The sequence below is a fragment of the Rhodotorula graminis genome (genome assembly GCF_001329695.1).
Source record: "Rhodotorula graminis WP1 unplaced genomic scaffold RHOBAscaffold_16, whole genome shotgun sequence".
Classification (NCBI taxonomy): Eukaryota; Fungi; Basidiomycota; class Microbotryomycetes; order Sporidiobolales; family Sporidiobolaceae; genus Rhodotorula; species Rhodotorula graminis.
This window is the reverse complement of record NW_017264943.1, coordinates 152,419-173,609: the sequence shown is the minus strand read 5'-3', so window position 1 is coordinate 173,609 and position 21,191 is coordinate 152,419. Positions and strand designations below refer to the sequence as shown.

At 68.3% G+C, this 21,191-nt stretch overlaps 11 protein-coding genes across 11 annotated transcripts; 5 read left to right on the top strand and 6 right to left on the bottom strand.

Annotated features, from left to right (window-relative positions):
* Positions 1-183: 183 nt before the first annotated feature.
* On the bottom strand, positions 184-735 carry RHOBADRAFT_47019 (uncharacterized protein; the record flags this gene model as incomplete). The annotated part of the gene is made up of 5 exons (XM_018414910.1): positions 184-249; positions 335-415; positions 501-534; positions 603-636; positions 708-735. The coding sequence occupies 5 exons, from the start codon at positions 733-735 to the stop codon at positions 184-186; spliced, it is 243 nt and encodes an 80-aa protein (XP_018268226.1).
* A 640-nt stretch (positions 736-1,375) lies between these two features.
* RHOBADRAFT_47018 (uncharacterized protein) lies at positions 1,376-2,760 on the bottom strand (the record flags this gene model as incomplete). Its single annotated transcript, XM_018414909.1, has 7 exons — positions 1,376-1,475; positions 1,544-1,978; positions 2,040-2,118; positions 2,175-2,232; positions 2,295-2,383; positions 2,444-2,465; positions 2,581-2,760. 7 exons carry the CDS (start codon positions 2,758-2,760, stop codon positions 1,376-1,378), a joined length of 963 nt encoding a protein of 320 aa, XP_018268225.1.
* A 772-nt stretch (positions 2,761-3,532) lies between these two features.
* Positions 3,533-5,434, bottom strand: RHOBADRAFT_56005 (uncharacterized protein; the record flags this gene model as incomplete). Its single annotated transcript, XM_018418130.1, has 2 exons — positions 3,533-4,844; positions 4,925-5,434. Coding segments are annotated over 2 exons (1,763 nt in total), but the record flags the coding sequence as incomplete, so codon positions are not given.
* Positions 5,435-6,695: 1,261 nt separating this feature from the next.
* RHOBADRAFT_56004 (uncharacterized protein) lies at positions 6,696-8,909 on the top strand (the record flags this gene model as incomplete). The annotated part of the gene is made up of 5 exons (XM_018418129.1): positions 6,696-6,893; positions 6,959-7,476; positions 7,545-7,730; positions 7,794-8,006; positions 8,086-8,909. 5 exons carry the CDS (start codon positions 6,696-6,698, stop codon positions 8,762-8,764), a joined length of 1,794 nt encoding a protein of 597 aa, XP_018268223.1. The 3' UTR covers positions 8,765-8,909.
* Positions 8,910-9,011: 102 nt separating this feature from the next.
* Positions 9,012-10,501, bottom strand: RHOBADRAFT_56003 (uncharacterized protein; the record flags this gene model as incomplete). The annotated part of the gene is made up of 7 exons (XM_018418128.1): positions 9,012-9,077; positions 9,161-9,539; positions 9,663-9,822; positions 9,907-10,008; positions 10,087-10,149; positions 10,215-10,310; positions 10,375-10,501. The coding sequence occupies 7 exons, from the start codon at positions 10,499-10,501 to the stop codon at positions 9,012-9,014; spliced, it is 993 nt and encodes a 330-aa protein (XP_018268222.1).
* A 355-nt stretch (positions 10,502-10,856) lies between these two features.
* On the bottom strand, positions 10,857-12,100 carry RHOBADRAFT_56002 (uncharacterized protein; the record flags this gene model as incomplete). Its single annotated transcript, XM_018418127.1, has 1 exon — positions 10,857-12,100. Exon 1 carries the CDS (start codon positions 12,027-12,029, stop codon positions 10,857-10,859), a length of 1,173 nt encoding a protein of 390 aa, XP_018268221.1. The 5' UTR covers positions 12,030-12,100.
* Positions 12,101-12,725: 625 nt separating this feature from the next.
* RHOBADRAFT_47013 (uncharacterized protein) lies at positions 12,726-14,003 on the top strand (the record flags this gene model as incomplete). Its single annotated transcript, XM_018414908.1, has 3 exons — positions 12,726-12,935; positions 13,012-13,895; positions 13,940-14,003. 3 exons carry the CDS (start codon positions 12,726-12,728, stop codon positions 14,001-14,003), a joined length of 1,158 nt encoding a protein of 385 aa, XP_018268220.1.
* A 303-nt stretch (positions 14,004-14,306) lies between these two features.
* Positions 14,307-15,754, top strand: RHOBADRAFT_56001 (uncharacterized protein). The gene is made up of 7 exons (XM_018418126.1): positions 14,307-14,339; positions 14,406-14,555; positions 14,645-14,837; positions 14,925-15,007; positions 15,091-15,163; positions 15,247-15,309; positions 15,522-15,754. Exons 2-7 carry the CDS (start codon positions 14,438-14,440, stop codon positions 15,643-15,645), a joined length of 654 nt encoding a protein of 217 aa, XP_018268219.1. The 5' UTR covers positions 14,307-14,339; positions 14,406-14,437; the 3' UTR covers positions 15,646-15,754.
* Positions 15,755-16,107: 353 nt separating this feature from the next.
* RHOBADRAFT_56000 (uncharacterized protein) lies at positions 16,108-17,422 on the bottom strand (the record flags this gene model as incomplete). The annotated part of the gene is made up of 2 exons (XM_018418125.1): positions 16,108-16,904; positions 16,984-17,422. The coding sequence occupies 2 exons, from the start codon at positions 17,420-17,422 to the stop codon at positions 16,108-16,110; spliced, it is 1,236 nt and encodes a 411-aa protein (XP_018268218.1).
* Positions 17,423-18,225: 803 nt separating this feature from the next.
* Positions 18,226-19,018, top strand: RHOBADRAFT_9142 (uncharacterized protein; the record flags this gene model as incomplete). The annotated part of the gene is made up of 2 exons (XM_018419236.1): positions 18,226-18,525; positions 18,626-19,018. Coding segments are annotated over 2 exons (693 nt in total), but the record flags the coding sequence as incomplete, so codon positions are not given.
* A 638-nt stretch (positions 19,019-19,656) lies between these two features.
* RHOBADRAFT_47009 (uncharacterized protein) lies at positions 19,657-21,126 on the top strand (the record flags this gene model as incomplete). The annotated part of the gene is made up of 3 exons (XM_018414907.1): positions 19,657-19,709; positions 19,776-19,844; positions 19,911-21,126. 3 exons carry the CDS (start codon positions 19,657-19,659, stop codon positions 21,124-21,126), a joined length of 1,338 nt encoding a protein of 445 aa, XP_018268216.1.
* Positions 21,127-21,191: the final 65 nt, after the last annotated feature.

Below are 21,191 nucleotides of genomic sequence, written 5' to 3'. Positions count from 1 at the left end.
GCGGGAGCGAGAGCGACGCACGAGCCTGCGCTCAGTCTCTCGCTTCGCTTCTCTCGCTCGCTGTCCTTCTCTTCAGGGCTCTCGAGCAGCTCGGACGAGTGCACGACCAGACGGCGATGCAGCTAGGTACGACAAAAAGCGAGCCTGCACCTCCTCCTCCTCGACCCTCCCCCGCTCGAGCCGCTACTTCTCCTCGCCCGAGCCCGTCTCGCCGCCGCCCTCCTGGCTCGCGAGCTCCGCCTTGTGCCTCTGCGCGCACTCCCAACTCCTCGACTCCTCAGCTCTGCGCGACGAGCGCCGGCAAAAGAGAAGGCGGGGAACGCGAGGGACGCACCTTGAACGCGGCCGAGAGGCGCTTCTGCATCGTGCGCTGCTTGAGCTTGGGCTGCTTGGCGAGGAGCTTCTTGCTCTCGACCTGCCCCACGAGGTCTTGGACGCAGGTCAGAGTCGCGCTTCAGAGAGGCGAGACTGGCCGAGCGAGAGAGGGACGAGGGACGCACGGCGTAGAAGGCCTGCCAGGCGGCAAAGTGGCTGCTGTCGCGGGTACGGCAGAGTCAGTGACGTGCCTTGCGAGCGAATCGAGGAGGCGGACGAGGACGCACTTGTCCTCGGGCTTGGGCTTGCGCTCGTCGCCAGCTGCGCGAGGACGAGGGGAGGGTCAGGGCACGCGCTTGACTCGGACGGCTGAACGAGGAAGAGGGGCGTACTCGGCTTGGTCGACTTGGCGCGGGCCATGGTCTGGGGCTGAGCGAGTCGAGGTGGAGCGAGAGGAGGAAGAGAGGTCGGCGCTACGAGGAGGTGAGGAGGGGCGGCGAGGTCAGGAGTCGGGCGTAGAGAGAGACCGAGAGAGGCTATGGACGCACTGGAAGGTCTCAGAGAGCGATTCGAGGCGAGATGAGGGGAGGAGAGAGAGGAAGAGAGGCAGAGGCGCCACGGCGAGCCCGAGCCTCTCGCGCTCGCAGATGTCAAAAGCGAGCGGGCTCGCCGCACAGCGCTTCTGCCGGCTCGTCGCCCTCGGGCAGTCCAAGAGAGGCTCCTGTGCGCGTGTGCGCGGCGTCTGCATCCCCTCGGATGCGCGCGGGTCGCTCAGAGGAGCGGGGAAGCTGCGCGAGTTTGACATCCGGCGCGCACGACGCAGTCGGGGCCGACGCTCATTGCTCGCGACCAGCTCACTTTCTCGCACTCGAATTGCTCTCGAGGCGTACAGTGACAGCGACAGGATGGGACGAAACACAAAGTACTGCGACTGCGGCTACGAAAGAGACTGCTCGACCGCTCTACTCGGTACAGACCGTTCTCGTCTAGCCTGATTTCTAGCGGCGGGTACGGCGACACAACAGGAAAGGAACTGCGGAAGGGCAGGAAGGAAGAGGGACTAGAGAGAGGCGGCGCCACGCAGGTCGTCGACGTTGAGCCAGTCGACGCCCGCTTTGAGAAGGCCGCGCCAGACGTCGTCGCGCACAAAAGCCGGCCAGCTGCGTCGGCGAGCATAGTCAGAGCCACGTATCGTTGAGTCGAGGGAGAGAGAGAAGAGGCCACGCACCTCGGCGTCTCCCAGAAGCGCGTCTTGATGCCCTTCTCCCTCGCGGCGTGCACGAGCTCGGCGATGCCCTGCGCCTTGTCGGCGTCGACGTCGAACGAGTCGAGCCAGCCGAACATGTGCTTAAAGCTCGTGCTCGCCATGAGCGTCACCGCCGTCGTGTAGGCCGGGTTGGCGATGTCCTCGAGGGGCGCGTCGAGGAAGATGTCGCGCAGCGGCGTCTGGCTCGAGACGAGCGCGAGGTCGCAGTTGCCCGTGCAGGTGATCGTCAGAGGGCGAGTCGTGAGGGTGCCAGACGTCGAGTTGAAGGTCGTGAGGAGGTTGAGCGCGCGGAACTGGGCGAGGGCGTCGATGACGGCTGGGTGGAGCGCCGACGGGTCGGTCTTGTAGTCGAGCAGGAGCTGCAGGCTCTGCTCAGGGTCGTAGTCGAACACGCCGCTGCAGGTACGGGAGTCAGCGTCGGGCTCGGGCGGAGAAAGAAGGACGAAACGAGGCTCACTTGGTCAAAGCGGCAGTCTCGCTCCCGGACGCGAACGGCGACGCCGGGTTCTGCAGCTTGATGATCTCGAGGATCGGGTCTGGGTGCGAGTCGTCAGTCAACGAGTCTGTCTACAGGCGGAAGGAGGGAGCGTACCGAGGTAGAGCTCCTCGAGCGTCCGAGACGAGGTGAGCGAGACGCTCTTGTGGCCGACCTGCGCCGGTACGAACGAGTCAGGGCGGGCCTCTCGACGTTCAGAGAGATCAGTCGACGTACGAGAAGCTTGCCCTCGACGAGATGGATGTCGGCCTCGACGCTTTTAGCCCCGACTGCGAGTGCGTCGAGCAAGGGGACCGGGCGCGTGTCTGCAAATCGAGAGGCGTCAAGGACGACGCCGGCGAATCGAGGGGAGACTCGGGACGTACAGTCGTTGTGCGAGTGGATGTTCTGGCGGGGGCAGACGAGCTGGGTCAGCCGCGGGATCTCCGAGAGGGCGACGTGGGAGGAAGAGAGGTGCCGTCCTCCTCGAGCGTCGCGCGCTCGTGCGGAAAGCGGTGCTCACCTTGGGCACGATGCCTTTCGTCAAGCTCGTCGGGTAGTTGAGCTGAGGGAGGCCGCTCTGGACAAGCAGACCCGAAATGGCTGCCATGGTCGAGCGCGCGAAGAGGACCGCCGAGTTGCCGGACGCTGCCGCGCTGTCGGCGGCGGGAGCGAGGGTCGACACGAGCGGGATGTAGACCATCGTCGCGAGGGTGAGGATGAGGAGGACGTCGAGGAGGAAGCGGTGAGGAGGCCCGCGTCGAAGAAGTGGGGGGAATCGGGGAGTTGGTCGGGAAGGTGCCGGACGAGGAGACGGTGGAAGGCGAGGGAGGAGGCGCAGCGTCGAGTGAGCGAGGGAGAGCGTCCCGTGCGCAGCAGGGAGCGGGTCGTCGAGCGACCGGGACGAGGATGCGCGGGACGAAGCGACGCGGCGCAAGTCCCTCGTCGAACGAGGACGACGGCGGACCAATGTGGAGCGAGAGCGGATTGGAAAGAACGTGGTCAGCGACGGGCGATCAAGCCATGCGCTCGTCGCAGATCCACGTTGCACGACCTGCGGGTCAAAAATGTGCGCGCCGACCGCGGGCAAAGACGAGGTCTGGACCGCTCAGGCCGCTCGAGAGGAAAGTGGGGGCGAGCGCGCTCCTGAGCGCTTCGTCGCGCGCTCTGCGACCCGCGGTGCATGCAGAGGTGACGCTTGAGCACGAGCACGGGCGACGGCGACCAGCAACGGCGTCGAGGAAGCCGGACTCGGTCGTGAGGGGAGGTCGACGACGGATCGACCTTCGCAAACGGAAGGTGATGCTCCCCCTGCCCAGCCTGCGACACGCCTCTTTTCCGACGGCACCGACGCACGGCGCAAGCGCTGTGTCAGCCCGTCTCTCGCCTGCGCTCGCAGCCGACTGTCTCGAAGCCGGTCGACCGCGAGAGACTCTCCGAGGTGCGCGAAAGAGCGAGAGGTCCGGGAACGACGACGCGAGAACGAGAGAGGGTGCGACGGGCGCGATACAGCTCAGGGCGGGTGGTACTACTGCTAGACTGTGTGACAGCTCGGGGGAAGAGAGGATACAAGGGTCGAGGGGAACCAAAATGCGGCGAGGAGACATGCGGGATGAGGGGTGATGCTGCAAGATGGGGACGAGTAGGGGATACAGGTGACGAGGACAGCTAGATCCAGTCGTACAGGACCTGCGGCTGCTGCAGAGGGCTGACGAGCCCGGCCGCGGCGAGCTTGGCGTGCTCGGCCGCCGCAAAGCTCGACGACTGGCGCCGGTGCCGTCCGACGTGCGGGCGCTTGCCGATGAGGGGCGTGGCAGGAGGCGACGTCGCCGGCGACGTCGTCGTGGTCGAACGAGGAGCGCGCTTGCGCTGCGGCGAGATGGGCGACGGCGGCGCGAGCGAGATGTGCGGGAGGGGCTTGACCGCGAGGGCGTCGCCGTACGTGCTCGTGCTCGACGAGCTCGTCGCCGACGACCCGCACGACAGCTCGGGCACGCTCGAGATGAAGTACTCGGACAGCTCGTCGAGCGCGGGCCCGATGTCGTCGGCGGCGATCGGTGACCGGCGCGGGAAGCACGCCGTCGAGGTCGTCGTCGCCGATTCGCACGAGTCCGCCGACTCGGCGGTGAACGTCGACGCGGCTGACGGGGTGGCGACGAGGGCCGGCGAGGTGCTCGGGAGGAGGAACGCGTCGTTGGGGAGGATGATGGCGTTGAGCGGGAAGTCGTCGCCGTGGATCGAGAGGGGCGTGTAGGTCGTGTGGCCCGTCTCGATGAACTCGACCTCGAGGTCGTACGACGTCGAGCGCGAGTGCTGCTGTTGGAGCGACGTCTGGAGCTTGCGACCGGCGGCGTAGATGGCGAGCCCGGCCGGCGACGAGTCCCTCGGGACGGGAGGCGGCGTCGACGGCGTGCGCGAGCGACGGGTCGAGCTGCACCGGCTCTTGCGCGAGTAGTCGTCCTCGGCGATCTGGCTGAGCCGGCCTCGCGAAAAGTACTGGTTGGCGGCGTCGACGGCGGCGGCCTCGTCCGACTGGCGGTGACGGTGGGCGGTGCGAGGCGTGAGGGGCACGCGCGACGGGCTCGGCGAGATGGGTGCGGAAGGGAGGAGGTCGACGGGGCAGCCGAGGACGGGCGACGCCGGGATGGACGAGGCGGCGGTCGAGATGGACCAGTCGGACGAGGTCGATTGCCCGCGCGAGTGCGACCGCTTGCCGGACTCGTCCGACGACGACGCCATCGACGTGCGGCTGCTGCCGCCGGGCTGGGTGCTGTAGAAGGCGTCGCCCTGCGAGAGGGGGAACGAGGCACGAGCAGAGTCAGTGCCGAACTCGCTCGGGAGGGCGAGGAAGCGGGAGGGAGACGCACCAGGTCGGCAGGGCCCTCGGACCAGTCGCCGGCGCAGCCAAAGTCGAGGTCGCGCGAGCGAGTCCACCGTTGCAGGCGACGCTTGAGGCGGGACGAGTTGAGGTCGCGGCTCGGCGGCGTGCGGGTCGGGAGCTTGGTGGACGAGGTCGAGGCTGAGGGGACGTGCATGCGCTGCGGCGTCGTCGGCGGCTCGTTCCACAGGTCCTCCTCGACGCCGCACGAGGCCAGCTGGCGCGACGAGGAGGGCGACGACGGGGCCTTGACGAGCCGGCTCGGCGTGCGAGGTGAGGGCGGCGCCTGGTACATGGGCATGAAGGGCGGCTCGGCGAACGGGATGTGCGGGAGGGCGACGCTGCTGGTAGTCGACGGGAGGGACAGCGACTGGGTGCGCTTCGAGGAACGTCGAGGAGCGGTGGACGAGGAGGGGAGGGTGAGGAGGGAGAAGCGGCGAGGGCGAGGGACGACCGGGACGAGGTCGACGCTCGGCGCTGGCGGCGAGAGCACAGGCATGCTGGGTCGCCGACGACCAGCCAGGGGGTGGGCTGAGACGCCGCTATGGAGCTTTATGAAGAGGGGGTGGGCGAGGCCAGACAATCTTCTCGGACAGGAGATCTGCGACGCCGCGCCGACCGGGGTCGAGAGCGGCGGGGGTGCCTGTCGACGACCGTGTTTCGGACCGCGGCCGGGATCTGGCTGTTCTGCTGTCGACGTCGCCGCGAGGGTGCGCTCCTTTGTCGAGGTTGCTCGAGAGGTGAGGAAGGGTGGGAGGACGACCGACGATGCCGGAGGAGGCGCGCAGCGAGCAAGCAAGCTTGACGGCTGCGGCGGGCGAGGGCTGCCGTCTGCGTCGGGCCAATTGAGGCCCGGTTCGAGGTTCCTCGTCGCCCAGCTGGGGCGGAGCGCCGGGAAACCAGGCCGGCGAGCGAGCGCGCGGAACGAACTCTTCCCGCTCGAGGCAGGAGCGAGCACCGTGTGACGAGGGCAAGCAGCAGGCTGGACTCGGCGGGGGGCGGGACGAGAGCCGGCCGGGATGCCAGCGGTGCGGTGTCCAGGCCCCGGAGACGAGGCGGGATGAGGCGAGCGAGAGGAAGAGGGCGGAGCAGCTTCCGAGTCCGGCGCACTCTGTCTCGTTTCGACTTGATCACGGCTCCAGTCTGCGCGCCGCAAGGCGGGCCTTCATTTTGCTTGCACGCCCACACGAGCCGGCGAGCGAGCCGGCTAGAGCGGCCGCCGCTCGCCTGCCTGCGCGCCGTCACCTCCTGCCGCCGGCCTCCTCTCCACCTCGTCGCCTGCACCCTCTCGCTCAAAGCGGGTCGAGCTCCAGGAGTGCTCTCGCTCGTCCCTCGCAGCAGCGCAACCAAGTGTCGCGCGCCTCGCACCGCGTGCTGCAGCTGCGTCGGGCCGACGGCTCGCGCCCTCAGCTCCCCTGCCAGGAGGCCGCCTTCCAGCGACACGGCACCACCGCGCTAGCGAGTTTAATCTGCGCGAGCTCGCAAGGGACTGGCGCACTTGTCGGCCGAGGGCTCAGCGTCGAGACGAGCCAAGCTGTGCGCCCGACACCTTCCTCTCTCGAAACTCGAAGCCGTCAAGCCGGCCAAGCGGACGTCCGTGAGGCTGACCGTCCTGCCCCTCACACAGCTCTTTAGCGCCCGCAAGTGCTCACCATCAGCCTGTGCGACCGTGGACGACCCTTCCTCGACCTCTTCCTCGTCGCCGCACTTCGCCGTCCGCCGGTCCTCGTTCCTCTCGCCGGCCAAGCCGCCCCGCCGTCATGCCGCCTCGTCCACGAGTTCGGCACGCCCTCGCCCTGTCGGCACTGCTGCTCGGCACTGCCCTCGCCGCCGGCCCTCAGCACCACCTCGCGCCGACCACGTGCCTCGAGACGGCCACCGCGCTCGAGGTCAACGAGCTCTTGCGCTCTCGAGGCGAGGGCGCCGCCATCATCCTGTGCCCCTACGCTCATGTGACTGTGCGTCGGCCGTTCTTCCTCTCTCGGCGGCGAGTGACGAGGAGCTGACCGTCCCCGGCGTCCAGATCGACTCGCACGGCCCGCCCATCACGTTCACCGCCCCTCGCCAGTCCATCTTCACCAAGGGCTTCCCCGACGACCATTCTCGTGCGACGCTCGTCATCGAGGACGCGACCCGGCACGTCTCGGGCGACACGACGACCGCCATCGCCGCCAACTGCGCCGCCTGTCGAGGCGTCCAGATCCGCAACATCCACGTCGATGGCGGGCGAGAGCACCTCGGCGCGCTCGAGGGCGGCGACGCGCTCATTGTCGTCGGCGGCGACGCAGGCGGGCAGACGGTGCGGCGAGTCGACGCGTGGGGCGCGCGAGGGTTCGCCGTCGTGCACGCCGCCGAGGGCGACAAGGGCTCGTGTCGCGACGTCGTCGTCACCGAGAACGTCGTCCAGTCGGCCGGCGACGCGCCGTACGACGCGTTCCTCGAGTCGGAGCTCGCGAGGCTGCGAGAAGGGCCGCCGGCGTTCCTCGGGCAGGAGCGTCCGGGCACCTGGACCGACGGCATCAGCATCGCTTGCGCTCGCTCGTGCGTCCCTCTCTCTCTCTCGCTTCTTCTCTGTCGTGGCGGCACCCTGACGCTCTCTCCTCGCGCAGGATCGTGTCGGACAACACCGTCCGCGACGTGTCGGGCGTCGGTATCGCCCTGCGAGGTGCGCCGGCTACGACCGTCTTCCAGAACACGGTCGTCGCTCGCGACCGCGACATGCTCGTCGGCATCTCGATCGTCGCCAACCCTGCTCATCGCGAGGCGGCGTCTGAGCTCGGCGGCGTCTTCATCCGGTGCGTCCTCTCTCCCTCGCCTCCTTTCTCCTCGGCCCGACTGACCTCGTCCTCTCCTCGCAGCGGTAACCGGGTCCACGCGGCGTCGGCCATGATCCGCATCGGCATCTCGACGGGCTCGGGGCCCTGGGCGACCGACGAGCTCGAGGGCGACCACGAGATCCCGTTCGCGAGCGAGATTGTGCGCAACCGCCTCTCGTCGTACCACGGCTACCTCGGCTACGCGATCGCCCTGTCGGACGCTCGTGCGCTCGTCGTCAAGGACAACGCCGTCTCGTGCGTCTCGCTCTCCCTTTCTCGCCGCTCTTCGACCTCGAGGACCGCGCACTGACCCTCTTTTCTCGCCGGCCTACAGCGCCTCGATTTGGGGCATGTCGACCTCGTCGTGCTACTCTCGACCGGCCTACATCCCTCCCACCCCTCTCCTGCGCGACCCTCGCTCCGTCATCGGCTCGCTCCAGCCCGGCTTCACCAACTCGCACTTTGGGTTCCTCCTGTGCGTCGGTCCGGGCTCGGCCTCGAGCTCGTTCGAGGTGAGCCGCCACCAGATCAACGACCAGCACGCCAAGGCGTTCCACGAGGCGCTCAACGCCGCAGAGCAGGCCATCGTCGCCGACGACGGCCGCTTGTCGTCGTCGTCGGGCACCTCGAGGAGGAAGGTCGCGCACGCGCGCCCGGCGACCATCCCGCTCGGCGAGCTGCACCCGCACCCGAACGGCGCGCACGTCGGCGTCGTCGAGGCGCCGCACGGCCGGGCGCCGCACGAGGGCCGAGCGGTCGAGCTCTCTCGCGCGCTCGCGGCGCGCAAGGCGCACGCGCACAAGCGCCTCGTGCGCCCTGCGCCGGCGCCGGTTCAGAAGAAGCAGCGCGCCGATGCGGCGGGGCCGTCGGCGGCTGAGCGGGAGCGCGCGGCGGCCGAGGAGGTCGTGCGAGGTGGGGCGGGAGGGATGCAGCGCAAGCGGTTGAGGGCGCCGAGGCCGCTCAGGAGGGCGGCGGCGGGCTCGATGCACAGGGGGGACGAGTCGGTGTTCTAGATGGACAGGGTGGGGCGCTGGCTCGCTCTCTCTCGCTCGCGGTTTCTCTTCCTGTATCCTCTCCCTCCCTCTCGACGACGTTCACGATGTAGCAGCGCAACGACGAGCGTCTGATTTTCTAATGTGCTCTATGACAGGTGACAACAAGGGAGAGCGCGAGTCTATGTGCGGTGAGAGAGAGTGAGTGGGGAAGAGGGAAAGTCTATCTCGAGCGAGGAGAGGGGGGGAGGAGGGAGGACGCCGAGATCTAGCTGAGGCCGTTGTAGCGCTTGACCGACTCGTAGACAGTCATCGAGATGCCGTTGGCCGGGATCTGCAGGCGAGACGCGACGTCAGGAGCTGCTCGGCTCGAGAGCGAGAGAAGAAGAGAGAGGAAAGGAGGTCCGAGCGACTCACAGCGTACGCGATCCGGATCCCCAAACCCCTCGTGAACGCCCTCGCGCCCTCCTTCCTCCACATGCTCTTGACGATGCCGCTGATCCCACCTCGGGCGACCTTGCCCGACACGCCCGACGTCTGCCACCGCGCCTGGACGACCTCGATCGGGGTCGTGACGCACGCCGCGATGGAGCACGCCGTGACTGACGCGAGGGTGTAGCGCAGGGTGACGGGGATTGAGGAGAGGAGGGAGGATGAGGGGCTGGTGGGTGAGGGGGGAGGGGCGCGAGAGGGCGAGTCGGGCGTGGGGGAGGTCGAGGTCGCGACGGCCGAGTAACCAGGGATGAAGCGCTGCTTGAGCGACTCGTAGCAGCTCCAGTAGATGGCGATGTTAGGCCTGCGTAGAGAGAGAGAGGCAGACGAGTCAGCGACGCGTACACGCTGCTCCAACGAGCCGACCCGCCCACCGGCGAGCCCGCCCGCACGCTGAGAGGGGCAGAGAGAGGCGCTGGCGACGCACACAAAGATGGCCGTACCGAGCCAGTAGCCCTTCATGAGCCCAATCGCGCCCTCCTCGTGCAGGATCTTGCGCGTGAGCGCGACGGCCGACGTGCCCTCGCGGCCCGTCTGGAGGCGCGACTTGAGGACGTCGAGAGGGGTCCAGATGGCGCCAGATGCGACTGCGGGATGCGAGAGGGTGTCAGTGTGCTGCACGAGCTCGAGGAGGTCGCGAGGGGAAGAGAGAGAGAGGGCGAGCGACGCACATTCGGCGGCGGTCCCTGCAGCGACGAAGACGGGGAGCTGCTGCAGCAGGCCTGGCGCCGAGTCTTGAGGGAGCCACGACTCGCTGAAGTAGCGTTTAGAGGCTGTGTGGGTGCCGGGCGAGGTCAGTTCGAGAAGCGAACGGCGAGAAGAGCGAGAGAGAGAGAGGGGAGAGAACGGACCTTCGTAGACCGAGAGGTAGACGCTGAGGGCCGGGACCGAGAAGCCGACCGCGACAGGTAGACCTGCAGGACGAGTCCACCTCAGCTCGCGGACGAAGAGAGAGAGGCTCGGGGAGAGGAGGGCGCACCGGCGTAGAGGCTGCGGATCCGTGGTCGAGGGACGAGCTCCTTGATGGGCGGTACCGGGTAGCCGGCCGTCTGGATGCGGATGCGGATCGTGTCGACTGTGTGCGGCGTGGCTGTCAGCTCTAGGCGCCAGGAAGAGGTGGTAGAGAGAGGTGGACGCACGAGGATGAGTGCACAGGCGGGCCGAGATGGACGCGAGCGACGAGGCGACGAGCACGGCCGGCTCGAAGTAGGGGCGAGCTTGAGGTGGCTCAGGATGCTCTGCGGCTAGCGTCTGCTCGTCCTCCATGGCCGTGGTCGAGGTCGAGAGCCGGTCGCGGTCGTTGCGATGAGCCGGGGTCGGTCGGCGGCGAGGGCGCAGGCGAGGGTGCCAGTGGTTGGACGGGCCCTGTGCGAGGCTGCAGAAACTTTCTGGCTATGCAGCAAGGTGCACGAGGCGAGCGTGAGAGAGAGCCAGCTCTGTGGCCCTCTGCTCCGGACTTCGCCGCCGCCATCTGCGTCTCTCGCTCACGGGACGCGCACGCTCGACGGGGCGACAGACCAGCTGCAGTGCAAGACGCGCAACAAAGGACACACTCGAGGCGAAAGTCGAAGAGTACACACAAGGGGAAACTGACACTGTCCGTCCTCCTCCTCTCCCTCCCTCACCTCCTCGCCGCCGCCCCCGACGCGAACCCGACCAACGACGAGCTCGTCGGCAGCTCGTCCACCGTGCAGAAGTACGGGTGCGCCGCCGCCGGGCGCGAGTCGACCGCCGGCCGCGCCGGGTAGTGCCGCACGGGCGACGAGCCGAGCCCGGCCGCGAACGCGAGGAGCGACAACGTCGCAGGCGGTGACCCGGTCACGGCCGACGTCGTGTCGTCCGCGACGTGCACCTCGACCTCGTCGCCGTGGTACGGCGCCTGCTCGTCGAGCGCCGTGCCGTACGACAGGAGCGAGTCGAGCGACGCCGCGCTCGACGAGTCGCTCACGGCGCGCCCGCCGGTCGACGACGACGAGAACGAGCCAAACGTCGACGGGTACCGCGGCGCGAGGTCATGGTCGAGCTGCGCGAGGCCGCCGTCGAGGGGCGAGAGCTCGGTCGGCGAAGTGGCGTAGACGGGGTGCTCGCGAGCGAGGGAAGGAGGAGGAGGGAAGGGAGGGGAGGGCGAGCGGTGCGCGCGCGGCGCCGACTGGCCGATGCCGCGCGTCGCGCGCTGCTCGATGCGGCGCCTCGAGGACGACGGCGGCGCGAGGGCGAGGGCGTGGGCGGGAGGAGGAGGGAGAGGATGAGGGGGAGGCGGCGGCAGGGGCTCGCCGCGCACGATGGCCTGGATCTCGTCCGACACGCGGTCGCGGCCGGACTCGTCGAAGAAGGCGCGGCACCGTGCGACTTTGTCGGCGACGACGGGCGCCGCGACGCCGGCGTCGACGTCGTCGACGAGGCGGCGCATGGCCTCGGCGGACCCGCTCGTGTGGGCGCGGCGCAGGGCGGCCCAGCCGGACCGGCGGCGGTTGTTGACGAACCAGGTGTCGAGCTGGGTCTTGGTGTGGCGCGGGACGAGCGCGAGGAGGTGGTCCTTGTCGGCGGGCGACGGGTACGGGTTCGAGAAGTGCGCGAGGAAGTACTCGCGGTACGGCGCGCAGTGCGCCTGGTCGTCGGCGGGAGGGTCGGGGGACGGCGAGAGCGGTCGGCTCGAGTTGTGCGAGGCAGGCTTGAGCAGTTGTCGTGCCCGCCCGATCGTTTCCCGCTCGACCTCGTCGTTGACGTCTTGCAGCCGCAGCAGGGACGTAGACACGTTCTTGACGCGCAGGGCGAAGTCGACGATGCTGCTCATTGTACTTGGGCGGAGCTCGCCTGCTTGACCGGCTCGCGCCGCGTCGGCGAAAAGCTGCCCGCATTGCTCGACGAGCGGCTCGACACTGCCGCTCGCGAGCGCGTTCAAATAGGCGGACTCGCAGGTCCGCAGAGTGTAGAGCAGGTGTGCGTCGAGGGTGGTCATGACGAGCGTGGGCAGAGGAGAAAGAGCGGGAGGCGAGACGAGTCGGAGAGAAGCGAAGACAAAGGGCGAGGTGAGACGAGGAGCGAGCGGAGGACAATGTCGCCCGAGGACTCGGTTCGCCTCGTCCCTCTTCTCCTCTCCCTCATCCTCGCCATCGTCGACATGGCAGCAGCAGCTTTCGCCCGCGCGAGTGCCTGCGCAAGCGCGCTACTCGACCACCCGGCCTTGCAGAACTTGCCGCCTCAACCTCCTCTGCGCGACTTCCAGCCGGTCAAACCGCCTCGATGTACATTCCAGGGCATCACAGCTCTTCTGCAGGGCCTCAATTGCTCCCCTGAAGCTGCCTGCGCCCTCGACTCGGCCTATCAGGCCAGCTGTCGCGAGCTGGCGGCGCGTTGCGTCGCTTCGGCCACGGCGGGCCTGGAAGAGTTGCGGAGGACGCTGGCGGCAGGGGACGAGGCGCAGTGGGCTGAGTGGCAGCAAGCTGTCGTTGTCGCCGTGGACCGGCGCTTTGAGCACGCTGCGGACGAGATGCGCGACCGCCTCCTCGACGACGTCCGCTCCGCCCAAGCCCGACACGCCTCCTCGCCCGCCCACGAGCCGCAAGAGCCCGGCCAGTTCACGCCCGACGTCCTCGCCATCCTGCATGCCGCGTTCAACGCCGCCGACCACGTGTCCAAGGCCGAGCGCCGCACCCTCGCCGCCGCGACCGCCCTCTCGGAGCGCCAGATCCTCACCTGGGTGCGTCCCCTCTCTCTCTTCCTCCTCATCGACGAGCACAGAAGAACGACGAGCTGACCCGAGAGCGACGACGCAGTTCGCCAACCAGCGCCAGCGCCGCAACAAGGTCGGCAAGAAGCAGCAGCAGCAGCAGCAGCTCGGCGTTCGCTCGGCGCCGTACTCGGCCGCCTTCCGCCCTCGACCGCCTCAGCAGCAGCAGCAGCAGCAGCCCTACTTCGACGCGCCCGCACGCCGCACCGTCTCGGACTCGAGCAGCGGCTCGTCCTCCCTCGTCGACTACGAGTCGGCGCACTCGTCGGCGCGCTCGTCGGCGTCGAGTGACTGGTCGCCGACGAGCGGCACCTACCTCGCCCAGGGCGACATCCCCGTCGTCGCCGCCGAGCACGGCGACCCGGCCCAGTACGCGCTCGACGTCGCGCACGAGCCCCAGTTCTCGCTCCCGTATCCGCCGCACCTCGCCCTCTCGCACCACCTCGACCACCTCCCGCCGCCGCCGACGCACGCCCACTACCCGCACGACGCGCCGTACCCCGTCACCGATGAGCGCGTCGACGTCCCGATGATGCAGCTCGAGGCGCCGACGCCGCTCGATGCCGCCTTCCCGCACGCTCTCGCCGCGCCCGACGCCTCGTGGGCGCACCCGCACGCGCTCGAGCCCGACTCGCGCGTCCCCCTCGACACCCTCTCGGCGTCGTACCCGTCGTCGACCTCGGCCGGCGTCGACTCGCGCCGCTCGTCGGCCGACTCGGCCTACTCGCTCGCGCCGGCCCCGAGCGCCGAGCCCGCGTACCTCGCGCCGCAGTCGGGCTTCTTCCTCGGCGCCGCATCGGCGCAGGCGCCGGCGGTCGCGGCGCTCGGCGGCCTGAGCGACGCGTGGATGGACGACCAGTTCTACGAGAACCTGTTCGGCTCGCTCGGGCTCGACCTCGGCGGCGGCGGCGGCGGGGCGCAGACGGCTCGGTGTCGATGGGCGGCGAGGGTACGGCGCCGGGCTTGACGCTCAGCATGGAGGCGGTCAGGGCCGAGGAGCAGCTCGCCGGCGGCGGCGGCGAGGCGGTGTGGTTCTGAGGAGGAGCGAGCGTCGAGCAGATACCCCCCCCGCCTTTCCGTGTCGAGCCTCTTGTTGTTTGTCGTCCTTCTTTTGCAGTCGCAGCCTCGCAGTTTGTGCTCCCTTTCGTGCGAGCGAGCGAGGCGAGGTCAAAGCGAGGCGTGCGCTGAGATTCGCTTGAAGTGCGGGGGAGATGAGACTCTCGAGGGGAGGTCGCTCGTTGATCTGCGAGCCAATCCGAGTTGGCCTCATCGAGCGCTCGTCAGCGAGGCTCGCTCGTCGTCGCGTGTGCCTCCCTCGCTCCCTCTTCTCACTCGTGCTCGCTCGCTGCACAGTACTCCAGCCTCAGACTACCTGTGCGCCTCCTCTCACTGTACCTACGCCCCCGCACGCACGCTGATCCGCCTTGTCCCCACCCCCAGCTCCTCCCCACATCGTCCAACTCGCCGCGACCATGTCCTCCTCCTCGCGCGACCTCGCCCACCAGGCCGACAAGGTCGCTCGCCCCGTCGCAGAAGTCGGCATGGGCCAGCGCCCGTGGCTCCTGTCGCACCCGATCCATCCCGCAACTGGTGCGTCGTTGTCGCCGCCTCTGCTCGAGCAGTTCCTCGTCCTCTCGAGACGGATCACTGACGAGCTCCACGCCGCGGCATCCTCGCAGTGCACTACCCGATCGGCCTCCTGTCCATCTCGTTCGCGCTCGACGCGCTCCAGGTCGCGCCCGCCTTCACCTCGGGCCTCAACTACCTCAAGGTGCTCCCGCCCGCGGCCGCCATCAACGTCCTGTCGCACTACACTGGCGCAGCAGGCCTCCTCGCCGCCATCCCGACCATCGCCTCGGGCCTCGCAGAGCTGTGCGTCGCAGCCGTTTCTCTCGAGCGTTCGCGCCGTTACTCTTTCTAGACTGACTCGCGGGCTCATCGCGTCGTGCGGTGACGCAGGTACGCCATGTGGACTGGGCAGGCCAAGGCCAAGGGCGGCGAGAAGTCGCTCAAGGACGCCATCAACAAGAAGGACGTTTCGGGTGCGTCGACTCGTCCTCATCCGGCCTCGCCGCTCCTTCTCGAGAGGCGCAGCGAGCTGATAGTCATTCTTGCCGACGCACAGGCGAGAAGCTCAAGGTGACGCTCCTCCACGCGACCCTCAACGACATCGTTCTCGGCATCGCGGCGTACAACTGGTGCGTGCGACGCGCTCCCTCCTCGTCCTCGCTTCTCCTTTTGCGGGACCGCAGGCTGATGTTGGAGGTCGTTCATGCCACAGGTGGGTGCGCCGACAGGACAAGGACCTCCTCTTGCCGTACACAAACGCGCTTCTCTCTGCTGCGTGCGTCCCTCCCTCCTTCCTCTCCTCCCCCTCGAGCGTTCGCACTGACCCTCTCTCCCTCCTTCGCCTCTCCTCCTCACCTCTCATCCCTCGCCAACGCTCTCTCCCTCTCGCCGCACCACCCTCACGCCGCTCTCACTTCGCCCTCGCCCTCTCGCCCTCGCCCTCGCCTCCTCGCCGCTCCCTCACCTTCGCCTCCCCCATCCCCGCAGCGCTCTCCCTCTCTTCCTCTACTCCGCCTACTTGGGCGGGTCGCTCGTGTACAAGTACGGCGTCGGGGTCCAGAGGCAAGGAGCGGCGGCCGACGTCAAGGAGCGCCAGGAGAAGGAGCAGTGAGCGGGCGGGGCGAGGCGGCTCGAGCGCGCTCGAGGGAGCTCGAGATGGGTTGGAGAGGACGAGCTTGTACAGGACTCTCACGCAATGAAGTATCTCTCTTCTCTCTTTCGCGGTGTCTCGAGCAGGAGAGCATGGGCGAGAGCATGGGCGACGAGGCTCGAGCGAGAGGACGAGCAGCAGAGGCTCGTGCGCAGCTGTTCGCGCCTCGTTTCGTCGCGAAGGAAGGTCAGGGCGAGCTTGCTTCTTAGACGCTCTCTCGGCTGCGACAGGCCCGTCGTCGACCTGCTGTGGGTGCGCGAGGACAGAGCGGACCTCACCGAGCCGGCTCGCCGCAAGTCCTCCTCGAGGCGGCTCACCTCTCGCACCTCGACCAGCGCGGCAGGATCGACGGCAAGCGGGCATCTCGTTACATTCAAGGAAAGGAAGCTAAGGGTCGAGAATGGAAGAACGAGGCCCTGCTCCTCAGGCCCGACCGGTGCGCCCGCGCCGAGCCTTCTCCTCGCGGCGCAAGTCGCGCTCCTGCGTGACGGCGACCATCCTGCGCAGCGACGGGTTGGCTTGCGCCCACGCCGGCCAGAACTCGAAGTCGGCGGCGTCGTCGAGGTAGTAGATGCCGACCTTGTGGCTGTAGCACTCGCTCCTAAGCGACCGCCACTGCTGCTCGGCCGCCCGACTGCCGACAGGGGCCCTCGGCACGTTGTTCCGGAGCGTGACGGCCCGAAAGATGGTCGTGACGTAACCACTCTGGACGAGGAGGGACGCGAGGCGAGCGACCCGGGCGAGGAGCTCGGGCACCGCGCCATCGTAGAGCACGGACTCTTCCGTCATGAGGACGAGGTTCTGGACGCCGAGATGAACCGATGAAGGCGACCAAGGGATGCCATCCCTCTGAGCGTTGCGCTCCATGTTCCTCGAGATGCGGCCGTCGACGTGCACGAGCACGCGCTTGACCTTGACGTCGAGGACGGGCTGGCACAGGTGCCACTCGTCGAGCGCGACGTTGATCGACTTGAGCTGCTGCAGGAGCTCGGGCTCGATCTCGGGAAACGCGGACATGCCGTTGACGATGATGCGCTGGATGCTGACCGTCTCGAGCACGGGGAAGTGGCGACTCTTGAACAAGATACCGATGACCCTCGACGACAGGACGATACCCTCGAGGGCGAGATGACGGAGCATGGGCATGGCGAGCGAGTCGAGGAACTGCGGGGCGACGAGCAGCTCGAGGTGGTCGCCCTCGATGATGAGCGAGCGCAGACCTGGAGGAGGAAGGGGTCAGTATCGCTCTTCCTTCGGTCGAAGGTCGAGAGAGAGAGAGAGAGAGAGAGAGGGACGCACACTGCCGCTTGAGCAGCTCGGGGAAGAGCAACTTGCCGCCCGGGTAGGGCTGGCGAAGCGAGATCTCGACGACCTTGTGCATCTGGCTCAGAGCCTGCATGACCGTCGCGAGCTCGACAGGCACCCGGATAGCGGCTTGGCTCTTGTCGTGGCGCTCGTAGTTGAGCACGCGCACGAGATCGCGCCCATCGCAGGCCGGGTCGAGGATGCGGTCGAGGTCCATGAACGAGGCCATGACGGGGCGGATCCACAACGCGTGCCACAGGAGCTCGTGCGCGACGACCTGCACGACCTTGGAGACGCGCTCGACGCTGCCCAGGAAGGCCAGGCGGGGGCGGAGGGTGGCGGCGTGAGGCGAGTCGAATGACGAGGCGGCCAGGGGTGGGTGCGTCTCGTCGAGGATGCGGCGGAGCAGCTCGTACGGGAGGCGGTCGAACATGGTCGTGTGGTGCTCGAGGATGCTGCTGCGACCCGGCTAGGCGAGCTGCGCGGGAGCAGAGTGCGGTGCAGGAGCGAAAGAGGCGGAGGTCCGGCTCGTGGAGGTGAGGGAGGGCCGCTCAGCCTCAGGGCCTGCGGGAAGGGGCTTGGCAGTTGCTGGAGATGTTACATAGCCTGCTGCAGGTCTACCTTCGTCCCCTCGAGGGAGCGAGCGAGCGTGATCCCCCCACCTTGTCCTCATCAGCGAGTCCTCCCCTCCTCCCTCTCTCCACCCACGCCCTCAAGCTGAGACTGCTCAGAGCCATGTCGAGCTACCTCAACAAGCTCCCTCCGCCACCTCCACCGCCGCGCGCAGCCAACAGCGCCGCCCCCGCCTCGGACGAGGCACCCGCAGCCCACCTCGCGGTTCCCACGTCGCGCAAGGGCCACAAGAGCACGGGCAGCACATCCAGCCACTACAACGACGCGCCAGAACTCGACTCGGTCCACCGCACCCCGAGCCAGAAGCGCTCCAGGGCCACGTCGAGGGCCGTCGCCTCCCTCAACCCTTCGCCGCCCCCGCCGACCACCTCGTCGACATCGCCATCGCCCGCACCTATCCCGAGCGCAGTCGACGACGCGCCGCCAGTCGTCCCGACCGACGAGACCATCCTCCCCGCCTTCACCGCCCCTCCCCCTCCTCCTCCCGAGCCCACCCTCAGCCGTCGCTACGGCCCCCTCGCCGACTCGTTCCACCACCCAGCCGACGTCCTCACCTTCCCCCAGATCTCGCCCGCCCTCCCTCTCAAGCTCGTCCTCCTCTTCATCCCGGGCAACCCCGGGCTCGTCGACTTTTACCGCCACTTCCTCGCCTCGCTCCGCGACTCGCTCCCCCTCGAGCTGCGCAACCAGACCAAGCTGTACGCCGTCGGGCACCTGCGCCACACGCCCGGCTTCGACGAGGACCGAGGCTTCAACCCGCGAGGGCTCCCGAGCCTCGATGACCAGGTCAAGGACAAGTGCACGTTCGTCGAGAGCATCGCCGACGAGGACGGCATCGGCCGGCCAGATGGCCCCAAGCTCGTCGTCCTCGGCCACTCGATCGGCGCGTGGATCGGCCTGCAGGTGCGTCTCTCGCGCTCTCTCCTCTCACCTCTCTCCTCGTCTCGGCCCGACCCGTCAAGTCGGCCCGTCACTGACTCGTCCTCCTCGCCGCAACTCGCAGATGCTCAAGGCCCTCCCCCAGCACATCTCGTCCCTGCACGCCCTCTTCCCGACCCTGTCGCACATGGCCCTCACGCCCAACGGCCGCCGCCTCTCGCCCCTCTTCTCGTCATGGGCGCTCCGCCCCGTCTTCCTCTCGACCTCGGCCCTGTCGTACCTCCCGCGCGCGCTCCTGTCGCGCATCGTCGCGCTCATGACGGGGCAGAGCGGCGCGGGCGCCCAGGTGACGACGGCGCTCGTCGGGAGCCCCGAGAGCGTCGTCGCGGCGCTCACCATGGCGCGCGAGGAGCTCGAGCGCGTGCGCGACGTCGACGTCGACGCGCTCGAGCGGTACGGCGACCGCATGTGGGTGTACTGGGCCGCCAAGGGCGTCGATGGGTGGGTCACGGAGGAGGCCGTGCGCGAGATTGACGAGGTGCTCGAGCGGGTTGCGGGCGAGGAGGGCCGCGCGAGGAGGCAGAGGTGCAGCGAGGGGATGCCGCACGCGTTCGTCCTCAACGAGGGTGAGTCGGCCTCTGTTCCTCTGGCGTGCTGGGCCTGGACGGCTCGCTCTCGAGTTGTCGGGCGCAGCTGGCGACTCGTGATAGTGGGACTGATTCTCTTTCTCCTCGTCGCGCAGCCCACACGACCTCGCTCGCCCGCAAGTGCGCCGGCTGGATCGTCGAGGACCTCAGCGCCGCCGAGGCCGGCAAGTCGGCGGCCTGAGCGCGAGTCGGACGAGGGCCGTCGCGTCGAGAGAAGGAGGGTCCGTGCGCTGCGTCGTCGAGGTGTTGTCATTGTTCGTGTTCTCGTTTGCGCCTCTCTCTGCGTCCTCGTCTCGTCTCGACCTCCTCGACGCTGGACTCTGCTTCTAAAGCTGAGACTCTCGCGGCTGCCGGAGAGTCCGCAGGAGGCCGGCGCCCGGTCTGCGCTCGCGCGTTTGTCCCGCTCTCGTCCTTCTCGCTGCTCGCGCTTTGTGCTTCTCGCTGCGTGCTCTCGACTCGAGACTCTTCTCGTCGTCAAGCCTGCTCATCAAGCCGCCGTATCGAGATCATGGGCCGCACCAAGAACCGCAGCAAGGCCAAGTCGGCGTCGGCGAGGACTCGGTGCGTCCTCCTTTCACCTTCTCGCTCGAGGCCAAGGACCAGCAACTGACTGTTCGTCCTCCACAGCGTCGAGAAAGGTCAAGATGGAGCGAGCGAGCCGGCTGTCGAGGTCGCACACCGCGAGAACGAGTCGAGGTGCGTCCTGCGGCTCCTCCCTCGGTCGTCAAGGCGAGCTTGAGCTGACTCTCTTTTCGCTCCCAGCCTTGCCGCCAAGCTCCCGGTCAAGGTCCTCGAGCGTATCATCAACATCCTGTGCCCGTCCACTTTCGGCTTCGAGGACTGCAAGGGAGCCTTGGAGGACTGCCGCATCAAGCACGACGCCCTCAGCTTCGCCCTCGTCTGCACGAGCTGGCGAGATGTCGGCCTCGCTCGGTTCTGGCAACGCGTGTCGGTCCCGTCGCGCGGTCCGATTCAGGCGTCGATACTCGCGGCCCGCAGCCGGCAAGGGCTCGTGCGCGAGTTGACGGTCACGTCGACCGCCGCGCCCCGCCAGGCCACCTTGTCGCGCATTCAAGTCGACACGGCGTCAGCATGTGTCGGCCAAGATCTGCAGGCGCTCCTCATCTCGGGCGCAAAGGCGTTCGAGCTCGTCCTGCCTGCGCTCTCGGCGGGCAGGTTCTCCTCCCTGGTCGACCTGCGCGTCTGGATGTACGAAGCAGACCCTGCCGACGTCCAGCAGGTCTACAAGGCCTTCGCGCACCTGCTCGAGCTCAAGGAGTTCGACTTCCTCGTCCAGTACCGGTCGCCGAACGGCACTTTGTTAAGGCCGCGCATGCCCGGACCTCGTCGGCGACTCTCTCGGCTCGCCGTCCGCTTGCACCCTACCTCGACCTCGTCGAACTGCTACGGCCGCATCGAGCTGAGCGTCCTCGCCGGCCTCCTCTACGTCGCCGATCTGTCGGGCTTGCGCGAGCTGAGGCTCAACTACAGCGTCTCGCACGCCGTTCCCGCACAACTCGCGCCGCACCTGCGCCACCTTCGCATCCTCCGCCTCGTCGTCGCACCAGTCCTCTTTCCCTCCCTGCCCGCCGCCCTCACCTCGATCCTCGCCGACCTGCCCAACCTCGTCGCCCTCGACGTCGAGATCGCCATCTTCCTCAGCCGCGACATCGGCACCATCCCGCCCTCGGACGCCGCCGCGCTCCTCGCCGCCCTCCCCCTCTCGCTCGAGGTCGCCCTCGTCGAGCTCGACTTTACCCAGCCCGGCTCGGCCGCGCACCTCGCCGCGTTCCTCGAGCGCCGCCTCGCGTCGGGCGTCCTCAAGCGTTGGACGAGCGTGCGAGGGACGAGGCCCGACGCGACGCTCAAGACGACGTGGCGGCGGTACGGCGGCGGCGGCGAGGACGGCGAGGACGGCGGGGCGAGGTGGGAGACGGAGGACTTTGAGGAGTCGGACGCGTCGGCGAGGCTCGTGTAAAGCTGAGCAGCGGCAACGAGCAGGTCTGTATTTCTCGATGCCTGAACGTGCGAGAGAGCGAGAGA

Bases quoted from the DNA above. Each gene is read 5' to 3' on its own strand.
- RHOBADRAFT_56001 (XM_018418126.1), top strand. From the start codon at position 14,438: ATGTCCTCCTCCTCGCGCGACCTCGCCCACCAGGCCGACAAGGTCGCT. The intron at 15,008-15,090 runs GTGCGTCGACTC...GCCGACGCACAG, and splicing joins CAACAAGAAGGACGTTTCGG to GCGAGAAGCTCAAGGTGACG. The intron at 15,164-15,246 runs GTGCGTGCGACG...TTCATGCCACAG, and splicing joins GGCATCGCGGCGTACAACTG to GTGGGTGCGCCGACAGGACA.